This window comes from Vespula vulgaris, chromosome 11 (genome assembly GCF_905475345.1).
Source record: "Vespula vulgaris chromosome 11, iyVesVulg1.1, whole genome shotgun sequence".
NCBI lineage: Eukaryota > Metazoa > Arthropoda > Insecta > Hymenoptera > Vespidae > Vespula > Vespula vulgaris.
In genome coordinates this window covers 7,192,007-7,203,385 of record NC_066596.1, presented here as the reverse complement: position 1 = coordinate 7,203,385, position 11,379 = coordinate 7,192,007, and the positions used below count along the sequence as shown (strand labels likewise).

The following is an 11,379-nucleotide window of genomic DNA, read 5'->3' as shown; positions in this document are numbered from 1 at the left end:
TCATCGAAGGACCGATCATCGTGAAATTAATTTTTACAGGGAAGTTTTAATTGTATATTTGTTTTTTTTTATTTGATTTAATCATTAATTCATTTATTAATTATTAATATCATTATTTAATTGTATTTTGATTTTAAATGCATTTTTATATATAAACGGCTTTTTCCATATAATATTGCATATTATTTTTGTGTATAATTATCTCTTTTTGTTTTATTCTTTTTCTGTTTCAAGTTAGGTGATCGCCGGACCTATCATCGTGGGATTTTTACACGGAAGTTAAAGGAACCTCTCTGCATATGATCTTTATTATATGCAGGAAGGGTATGTCTCCTTGCTTCCGTACGCGAATGATAGGGAAAACACTCACGCGCGTGACGGCCGGCACGCGCGTGGGTGTTCGCGGACGCGAGATTAAGTCCTACCGAGGACTACGTTTTGATTTTTGAAATCGAAATATAGACACGACCGGTCGTGTCTCGAGATGTCTGAAGCCGACGGTGTGGACAGTGGAGCAATCTGTAAGCGGGGTTTTATACATCTCCAGTTTGCTGCGAAGCCCGAAGCTCCCGAAGCGGAAAGGCATCTCGGATCGCGGATTTTAGAGTAAAGTCCCCGTTAGCCCGCGGGTCTCTACATGCAGCAACCTCCACGCGGTGGGACCTGGGTCGGTAGTACTTGCGATATAGTGAAATCTATATCTAAATTATTTTTTAAATCTATAATTAAATTATATATGTTATCTAAAATCTATAACGAAATTGTATATATAATCCTATAGCTCAAGTACTACCGGGCGAATGGCTGCATATTTCAATGTTCTTCCAAAGTCTATTGTCTGTCTAATTTCAATTAGACATGAAATTAATTGCATTTTAAATTGTTAGTTATATTTCCACAGATAAATAAATTGAATATATCAAAATTCTAAGTTAATTTTCTATGAGAACGCACAGAAAACTCTTCTGTCGCACTTATGTTCTCTTTCGTTCCTATTTATTCTTATTTACTTTTATTAATTACATACTTTTTATTAATTTTTATTAATGATAAGTCTCGGGTGGGACCCTGGGGAGGGGCCCTCGGGTGTGGGCCTTAGGCGGGTTTCGTTCTTTCTAGAGAAAAATCAAAATTCTTACTAAAGAAAAATCGAACTCAATTATGGTACTCTGATTTTCGCCAAGTGATACGATTTTCGAAATGCATAGCCATCGTTCAGAATTCTACTTTTCTCACGCGCACTAACGCAAATACTCACGGTTTCTTTTATTCTTTTCCTCTTCTTCTTTTCTTTTCTTCTTTTCTTTTTGTCTTCTTCTCATCTTTTTTTTAATCCTTTTGTGTTTCAGATTAGATCATCGAGGCAGCGATCATCCAGGGAGCGATCATCGAGGGTCCGATCATCGTTAAATTAAATTTTTACAGGGAAATTTTTAAATATGAACATCTTATTGCATTTAATTTTGTATATAATTTTTGTTCTTATATTTAATTTTCATTATCCTTTTAATTTTGCTCTTATATTTAATTTTCATTATGTTTCTAATTTTTACTGTTCATTTAACTTTTATTAATCTTTTATTTTTAATTTTTGTACTTATATTTGATTTTTATTTTTATTCTTTTTTTTTCTATTGCTTCATGTTTCTCTGTTTCAGATTAGGTGATCCGGGGACCGATCATCGTGGGATTTTTACACGGAAGTTAATGGAACCTCTTTGCATATAATTTTTATTATATGCAGAGAGGGTATGTCTCCTTGCTTCCGTACGCGAATGATAGGGAAAACACTCACGCGCGTGACGGCCGGCACGCGCGTGGGTGTTCGCGGACGCGAGATTAAGTCCTACCGAGGGCTACGTTTTGATTTTTGAAATCGAAATATAGACACGACCGGTCGTGTCTCGAGATGTCTGAAGCCGACGGTGTGGACAGTGGAGCAATCTGTAAGCGGGGTTTTATACATCTCCAGTTTGCTGCGAAGCCCGAAGCTCCCGAAGCGGAAAGGCATCTCGGATCGCGGATTTTAGAGTAAAGTCCCCGTTAGCCCGCGGGTCTCTACATGCAGCAACCTCCACGCGGTGGGACCTGGGTCGGTAATACTTGCGATATGTGCAAATCTGTGTCTAAATTATATCTAAAATCTATAACTGAATTGTATATATAACTATATAACGCAAGTACTACCGGGCGAATGGCTGCATATATCAATGTTTTTCCAAGATCTCTTCTCTGTCTAATTTTAATGAGACGTTAAATTAATTATATTTTAATTTATTAGTTACATTTCCACAGATAAGTAAATTAAATATATCAAAATGCTAAGTTAAATTTCTAACAGAACGCGCAGAAAACTTTTCTGTCTCACTTATATTCGCTGTCATTTCTATTTATTCTTATATACTCTTATTAATTATGTATTTTTGTGAACTATATACATTATATACCTTTATAAATTATATACTTTTATTAATTATATACTTTTATTAATTATATACTTTTATAAATTATATACTTTTATTAATTATATACTTTTATTAATTATATACTTTTATAAATTATATACTTTTATAAATTATATACTTTTATAAATTATATACTTTTATTACTTATACACTATTATTTATTCTATTAACTACTTTTATTAACATTTATCAATGATTAGTTTCGGGTGGGACCCTTGGGAGGGGCCCTCGGGTGTGGGCCTTTTGGCGGGCTGCCGTCTCGGCATCTTTTGCAACTATTTTTCTCTTTTTCTTTTCTTCTTCTGCTTTCTTTTAACTCTTATTCCTTTACTCTTCTTCTTTTATTCTGTTTGGTTCAAGTTAGATCCTCGAGGGACTGATCATCAAAAAATGTATAATCGCAAAATTTAATTTTTACAGGGAATTTATTGAATATAAATGAATATAATATTGTAATTTAATATGTAATTTATTATGTAATTATTGAAATAATATTATTTATAACATTATTTATTATTTTTTTGAATATAATATTATTGTCTTTTTGCATATAACTTTTTCGTATAATTATCTTCTCTGCTTTTACTCCTTTTCAGTTTCAGGTTAGATCATCGGGAGATCGACGATAGTGACAAGTTTAATTTTGCAGGGAAGTTTTTGAATATAAATGTCTTTTTGAATATAATTGTCTTCTCTACTTTTATTCTTTTCTGTTTCAGGTTAGGTGATTGATGGATCGTTATGGGATTTTTATACAGAAGTTAAAGGAACCTCTCTGCATGTAATATTTATTATATGCAGGAAGGGTATGTCTCCTTGCTTCCGTACGCGAATGATAGGGAAAACACTCACGCGCGTGACGGCCGGCACGCGCGTGGGTGTTCGCGGACGCGAGATTAAGTCCTACCGAGGACTACGTTTTGATTTTTGAAATCGAAATATAGACACGACCGGTCGTGTCTCGAGATGTCTGAAGCCGACGGTGTGGACAGTGGAGCAATCTGTAAGCGGGGTTTTATACATCTCCAGTTTGCTGAGAAGCCCGAAGCTCCCGAGGCGGAAAGGCATCTCGGATCGCGGATTTTAGAGTAGAATCCGCGTTAGCCCGTGTATTTCCGCGTGCCGCAGGACCATCGGCCAAGGACCATGGAGGGATTTAGATTTTTATACGGGTGTTTAAAGAATCTTTCTACCTCAGGCGTAGAAGGAATTCTTTTCTCCCGTTCGGGCAAGATAGAAGGACACTCGCTTACGTCGGCTGGCATAGGCGTTGGTGTTCTCGGGCGCGATTAAGTCCAAACTTGGCTCCAACGTACTCAACATACTCGCGTGAGTGTTTCCGGAATACTCGCGTAAGTATCCGTGAGTACGGTAGGATTCAATTTTGGGTTCCGGCGTTTGTCGCGAAGCACAATCGGTTGTGCTCAAGTGGTGATCGAAGCTTCCGATGTTGGATAGTTGAGCTATGCGTAAGTCGGTTCCCAAATGCGGAGACGCATGGGGCTGCAATTTTAGCGTTTGGAGGCTTGAATTCGTCGGGAGTGGAAGTCGCCCCGTTGCTTTGCTTTTTTGATAATAGTAGAAGTAGTAAAATGTAGAGTCACCGTTAGTCCGCGGGTCTCGAGAAGCAGCAACCTCCACGCGGTGGGACCTGGGTCGGAAGTACTTGTGATATGTCGAAATCTCGTATGCTGCAAGTATTACCGAGCAAATGGCTGTGTTCTTCGATATATTTCCAAAATCTTTTCGATGTTATTCCAAATTGAATCTCAAAGGACATACATTTTTCATTGTTTCTTATATCTTTCGTATATTCGGCAGTAAATACTCAGTCATTTCTATTCATTGAAGCGCAAAGCTATCCAATAATTGACATAATTTTTCGACATTATCATAGGTTGTATCGGGTGGGTCCCATGGGTGGGTCTCATGGGCGCGGGCTTCTGTGCGGGTCTCCTTTCAGTACCGAAAAATCGAGCTCGATTTTCGTACTCTAGTTTTGTTCCGGTGCAGCGATATTCTATGTCCATATTTTCTTTTTAATTTCATCTTTTTCCGATGTTCCACTTTACAAATATTCTTTTCTTTCTTTTCTTCGGAATTCTATCGTTTTCACATGCGCGCATGTTCCGGCTTTCTTTTCCTCTTTCTCTTCTTCTCCTCTTCTTCGATGTATTGGCGCTGGCCCGATGTATCGTCGAACGGTTCGGTTTATATTCGATTGTTAGACGCGAATACGGGTAAGATAGGAAGAACACTCGCGCCTGTGTCGGCGGGCACGGGGGTGGTGTTCTCGGGCGCGATTAAAAGTCCTACGGTGATGGACTTCGTTTGATTGCTAAAACGAATAAATGACTGGTCGTGTGTCGGTTTATGCGCTGCCGAGTAGTATGGTTTGCTATCCGTAAGCGTGGACTGACCCTCCTCCAGTTAGTTGCCTGAAGTCTCGGTTAGTGCGTGAAACGTCGCGAACGCGAATTTAGAGTAGAGTCACCGTAATTATAACACTCACGGGAGTGTTCGGGCGCGATTAATAGTCCTACCGGGGACTTCGTTTTATAGAACGCCGATTATTTGATCACGCCGGTCACGCGAATTTTAGAGTAGAGTCTCCGTTAGCCCGCGGGTCCCCAGATGCAGCAACCTCCACGCGGTGGGACCTGGGTCGATAGTACTTGTATGAGGCAATCCAATATGATGCAAGTATTATCGGGCGAATGGCTGCATACCTCAATTAAATTCTCTTTACTCAAATAATCTCTAAAAAATTTTTTCACTCTGATTGTAACTAAACATTAACGTACTTACATTTTCCTTGTCTGATGATACTACGGTATATAAACGGACGAAGTATAAGAAAATTCTAAATTAATTTCTCAAAGAAACCTGCAGAACAATTATAATTTCTTTATTGTTGTTGTATATATTTGTCTTATTCGTTTTCATTTATTATCTTTTATTCTCTTTTACTTAGTTAAATGTATCACCGTTAATCACTCATCGGCATATACTATTGTTTAAGTATTATCACATTATACTCGGAGCAAGTCGATATCACTATATTTTTTTTTCATGAGTTGGCGACGGAGGTACAGTCTGTGAACTATGTATCTGTATCCTTTCTTTAGTGGAGCTTGGTCGATATGGTGTTGGACGTTTCTCTTTAAAACAAAGTGATTTTTTTATAAAAAAAACAATGAAGAAAGAAAGAACGGCTGATAATAGTAGACCATATAAATTATAAGTATTTTTCTTTTTGTATAAAATAAAAGTATATTTTAATTATATTATGTTTGTTTCAAAATTGTTTAGGTTAAGTTTCTGATTGTTGTGTTTTGCAATTTATACAATTTATATAATTTTCTCAAAAGTTAATGCGTTATTACATATTTCTAGATACTTGTAATAAAGATATATTACTGAAAATATAATACCTTATTTTAATATTTTCGATTTGAATTAAACGTTAATGCATAATTTTGTATTTCTGTTGCTTTTATTTATAATGATTTTATAACCAAATAATTATTATTTTACAGCTCATCAAATAGTGAGCTTAACAGGCATAAGTTTTCCAAGAAAAAGTATAATTGTAAGTATTCAAATTCATTAAATAATTATTTATATATTAAAATATATAATATTTTATGTTATAAACAGGGTTTTGTTGAATTGACGGTAGTTCCTTTGAGAGATACTTTGAGACTTGTAAAACTTAATGCAAAACAATGTAGAATATATAGAGTATGTTTAAATGATACATATGAAGCACCATTTCAATATTTTGATCCATTTTTAGATATATGTCAAGGAGATGGTAAACAGTAAGTAATTTTAATGTCCTTTTTTTTTCTTTTCTATCTATTATTTATAATTATTGCAGTTATTAATATTTATATAGGCGTTCATTGGAGTTCTTTTCGAATCTTCATTTAGCAGCAGCACAGAAAGTTGACCCTGATAATAATGTAGGTGAATTAGTTGTACAAATTCCACCAGATGCAGCACATTTGGTTGGAGAAAGTCGTCCTTTAAGAATTAGTATTGAGTTTTCATTAGAACAACCACAAGGTGGAGTTCATTTTGTAGTACCAAATTGTGAAGGCACTCTAGCAGAGGTATACATATTTAAGTAAATGAAATATTTTAATAATGTCTTAATACATGATTATCTATATTTTTTCTAGAGAGGTGCCCATATGTATACATATAGCTATGAAAATTCATCAAGATTATGGTTCCCTTGTGTTGATAGTTTTGCAGAACCTTGTACTTGGAAATTAGAGTTCACAGTTGATGATTCCATGACCGCAATATCTTGCGGAGATCTAGTAGAAGTTGTTTATACTCCTGACATGCGCAGGAAAACTTTCCATTATGTTCTTAATACTCCAGCTTGTGCTCCAAACATTGCTCTTGCCGTTGGGTAAGTAATCTTATTGTTTTAACAGGATTATATAAAAAATGTTTTCAATTGATAGTCATCGAAGTTCATTGAACATTTATTTGCTGTTTTTCAGACCTTTTGAAATATTTGTGGATCCTTATATGCATGAAGTAACACACTTCTGTTTACCGCATCTTTTACCATCCTTAAAAGTATCTGCAAAATATATGCATGAAGCATTTGAATTTTATGAAGAAACATTATCCAATAGATATCCATATTCCTGTTATAAACAAGTGTTCGTTGATGAAATAGATGAAGATATCAATGCATACGCAACTATGAGCATTTTAAAGTACAATGAAATTTAAATTTGTTACATTAAAATTATGAAAACGTTGATTTCTCTTTCTTATAAATTATATTACAACATAAAATCATTTTTTATAGTACAAATTTATTGCATTCTACTGCAATTATTGATCAAGTTTACATCACAAAGAAAGCAATGGCACAAGCAATTGCAGAACAATTTTTTGGTTGTTTCATATCTATGCAGAATTGGTCAGATACGTGGTTGCCAAAAGGTATATCGACATACTTAACAGGATTATATGCAAAAAAATGTTTTGGTAATAACGAATATAGAGAATGGATCCAATCAGTGAGTCATTAATTGTTTTCTTTTAGTTTATATCATATTGATTAAAATACGTTTAAATGTATTATCATGTTAAATTAAATTCTTTACATTATAATCTTTGTTTTCAGGAACTTCAAGAAGTTGTAAAATATGAAGAACAATTTGGGGGTATAATATTGGATCCATCTCAACCACCTGCTCCATTGCCCATTGCTGCAAATACTCCAGCACCAGCTCCTAGAGCACCTGAGCCTGGTTTTTATTTTCCTATAAGGAATTTGCATACTATGTCACCAAAATACATTGAAGTACTTCGCAAAAAAGCTCATTTAGTCATAAGAATGTTAGAGCATAGAATAGGCCAGGAATTACTTCTTCAAGTATTTATCATTGATCATTATTACTATATATATATTATACTATTATACTATTATACATTATATATATGTATACATATCAGTATGCGTATATGCATGCATGCGCATATACTTAAATGATAGAAAATAGACATTATTTAAAAATTAATTTTTATTTTTATTTAATAGGTTTTCAATAAACAGCTGTCACTTGCTGCAAATGCTGCACAACAAAAAATTGATTCTGGTCTGTGGTCTCACATGTTAATTAGCACAAATGTATTTACAAAAGCCATTTTTACAGTGACTGGGAAAGATATGGCTGTTTTTATAGATTTATGGGTCAGAACAGGTGGTCATGCAAAGTTTAGTTTAAGTTTTGTGTTTAATAGAAAAAGGTATCTATGCTTAAAAATTCTAAGAGTTTCTATATTTTTCTTTTGCTAAGTAAAGTGTTTGTGTATTGATAAATATATAATAATACAAATGTAATCACGCCACATATAGAAATACAGTTGAGTTAGAAATTCGACAAGACACCATTCATCAAAGGGGGATTAGAAAATACGTAGGCCCATTACTAGTAAATATTCAAGAATTAGATGGTACATTTAAGCATACTTTGCAAATTGAAGGTACTGCAGCTAAAGCAGATATAACGTGTCATAGTAAAAGCCGTAGAAATAAGAAAAAAAAGATTCCACTTTGTACTGGAGAAGAAGTTGATATGGACCTTTCTGCTATGGAGTAAGTAATAATTATAATAAATAACTTTATGTAATTATATGATCGATAAAGTCTGATAATTTTATTCTTTTTTCATAGTGATTCTCCAGTTTTATGGATAAGATTAGATCCAGATATGACTCTTATGCGTGCAGTTCATATTGAACAACCTGATTATCAATGGCAATATCAGTTAAGGCATGAAAGAGATGTAACAGCTCAGTTGGAAGCTATAGAGGCATTACAGAATCATTCAACACCTGCAACGCGACTTGCATTAACAGACACTATTGAGAATGAACATTGTTACTACAAAGTGCGGCTTAGAGCAGCACATTGTTTAACAAAAGTAATATTCTTTGTTTATAAAGTAACTTATTTAAAGTAAACTTTAAAGATTTTAGTCATATCTTTGACATATTATATAGGTTGCTAATGCAATGGTGGCAACATGGGCAGGTCCACCAGCGATGTTGGCAATTTTCCGAAAGTTATTTGGTTCTGCATCTTGCAGAAGAATTATTAAACAAAATAATTTTTCGAATTTTCAACATTATTTTTTACAAAAGGTAGATTCTCATTTTTTTTATGTGTCTTTCAAAACATTAATTTATATACATGTGTATATATATATATATATATATATATATATATAGATTTAAAAATTTCATCTTATTTATTACACATACAGACTATTCCCGTCGCTATGGCAGGATTGCGTAATGCTCATGGTATTTGTCCTCCTGAGGTTTTAGCTTTTCTAATGGATTTATTCAAATATAATGATAACAGTAAAAATAGATACTCAGATAATTATTATAGAGCAGCATTAATTGAGGCACTTGGAGCAACTGTGACACCAGTTATTAGTGTACAGCAAGGGTAAAATATACTTTTTTTGTAATTTAAAATATCAATCATATAAACCTAATTTTATTATTCATTAAATATATTAGGACAGCTATTACTGCAGAATCTTTATCAATTGATACAAAGGCTATATTAGAAGAAGTTACAAGGAATCTGAATTTAGAAAAATTATTGCCTTGCTATAAATATACTGTTAGTGTAGCATGTTTAAAAGTTATAAGAATTTTACAAAAATTTGGCCATCTTCCAAGCAATCCACATTTATTTAGAGCCTATGCAGCATATGGACAATTCATTGGTATGTACATGAAATATACAATGCTCATATGGTATATTAACATGCTTTGTGTGTGTGTGTGTGTGTAAAATTCATGTATAATTTAAATATAATTAATTATTTTTGTCTTTCTAATGTAGATGTACGAATTGCAGCTTTAGAAGCTTTAGTAGATTTTACAAGAGTCGATGGTAAATGGGAAGATTTGGAATTTTTGTTGGATATGGCGGAGACAGATCCACATCCTGGAGTACGTCACAGATTAGTAAGATTAATGGTTGAAAATCCACCATTTGAAAAAGTTCAGAAACATCATTTAGATAAACCTGAATTAGTGGATCGTATTTGGAACTTAATTAAGTATGTATAATTAAATGTCGTTAAATATAAATTTGATTTTTTTTCCCATTAAAGATAAACTTACATAATGTTTTCATTATTTAGTGGCATGCTTTCACATGACGCCAAATTGAGATGTGATTTAGTTGATTTGTACTATACTCTATATGGTACAAAACGTCCTGTTTGTCTTCCAATTCCAGAACTTGCACTTATTACTAAGCCTAGAAAAATTGGTCTTCAAAATAGCCCAGAACGAGAAGTAAGTTTCTGCTCTTATATAATTTCAGTATAAAAAAATATATTATCATAGAGATATTTTATTTAAATAACTTCATCCAACTATATAGATAAAACCAAATATTCAACATATAAAAAATGAATCAGTAATTGAATTAGATAATATAAGTGGAGCTAACAAACGCAAAGCATCGCCAAATAAGGATACACCAGGGCCATCCAATTCTGCAGATTACATCCCAGAAGTAAAACGCTTAAAGCAAGTAAACAATGTATGATCATTTTTTATTTATTATATGTATAAAATATTATTAAAAAAATGACATAATATCCAGGAAATTTGTAATTTTTTTTTTGTAATAGGAAGGACGTGTTACACCAGTACCTAATGATGGTAAAGTAAAATCAGAGTATTATAGTGATAATTCTGCATCTTTACCAGGTATTATGGGAACACAAGGTCCTGTAGGTTTTGAACCTGGAATGTTTAAAAAAGATTCAGAAGAACATAAACAGAAATCTGATTCAATCAATAAGGTAAATTTTATTATTATTATTTTTTTTTTTATTTTTTTTTTTATTATATGTGTTTTATTTTATTATTATTATGCAATTATTATTTTGTCAGAATAAAAAGAAGAAGAAAGATAAAAAGAAACACAAGCATAAACATAAGCACAAACATGATCATAAACATGGAAAAGATAAAGATAAAAAAGAAAAGGATAAACTTAAAGATAAGGAGAAAGACAAGGAAAAAGAAAAAGAGAAGGACAAAGATAAAAATAAAGATAAAGATTCATCTATGCTTAAGGTTAAAGAAGAAACTCTCAGTTCTGCAAGTTCCAGTCTTAGTCCTGATGCAACTACTGCAACTAATGAATTTATTTTTCCCTAATAAAAATTTGTAAATACTTTTGTTACTGTAAATATTTTATATAGATTAAATACGATTATCTATTTATTATGGTATAAATAGAACATTTAATTGTACATAACATTAAGTGATCATATATATGAAATAATTTATTTCATGCTGTATTATAAATTTAGATATGTCTTACAATTTATAATTT

The 11,379-nt window shown here is 32.9% G+C and overlaps 1 protein-coding gene across 4 annotated transcripts; it reads left to right on the top strand.

Moving 5' to 3' along the window:
* Positions 1–5,543: 5,543 nt before the first annotated feature.
* LOC127067720 (transcription initiation factor TFIID subunit 2) lies at positions 5,544–11,267 on the top strand. Of its 4 annotated transcripts, none has more exons than XM_051002997.1 (19): positions 5,544–5,706; positions 6,004–6,057; positions 6,126–6,289; positions 6,367–6,583; positions 6,653–6,891; positions 6,986–7,207; positions 7,303–7,516; positions 7,624–7,875; positions 8,041–8,249; positions 8,359–8,598; positions 8,677–8,926; positions 9,006–9,146; positions 9,269–9,459; positions 9,534–9,745; positions 9,880–10,084; positions 10,169–10,325; positions 10,414–10,575; positions 10,667–10,840; positions 10,932–11,267. In XM_051002997.1, the coding sequence occupies exons 1-19, from the start codon at positions 5,662–5,664 to the stop codon at positions 11,199–11,201; spliced, it is 3,618 nt and encodes a 1,205-aa protein (XP_050858954.1). In that variant the 5' UTR covers positions 5,544–5,661; the 3' UTR covers positions 11,202–11,267. The 4 variants fall into 4 exon arrangements, with proteins under 4 accessions (XP_050858954.1, XP_050858953.1, XP_050858955.1 ...); XM_051002996.1 differs by having other exon boundaries at positions 5,547–5,706; positions 9,865–10,084; XM_051002998.1 differs by lacking the exon at positions 6,004–6,057 and having other exon boundaries at positions 5,574–5,709; positions 6,265–6,289; positions 9,865–10,084.
* Positions 11,268–11,379: the final 112 nt, after the last annotated feature.

What these genes read in the sequence shown, in the direction of transcription:
- LOC127067720 (XM_051002996.1), top strand. Translation starts at nt 5,662, where the DNA reads ATGAAGAAAGAAAGAACGGCTGATAATAGTAGACCATATAAATTA. An exon ending in TTCCAAGAAAAAGTATAATT is followed by an intron (nt 6,058 to 6,125) that starts GTAAGTATTCAA and finishes TGTTATAAACAG; the next exon opens with GGTTTTGTTGAATTGACGGT. An exon ending in GCTTAAAGCAAGTAAACAAT is followed by an intron (nt 10,576 to 10,666) that starts GTATGATCATTT and finishes TTTTTGTAATAG; the next exon opens with GAAGGACGTGTTACACCAGT.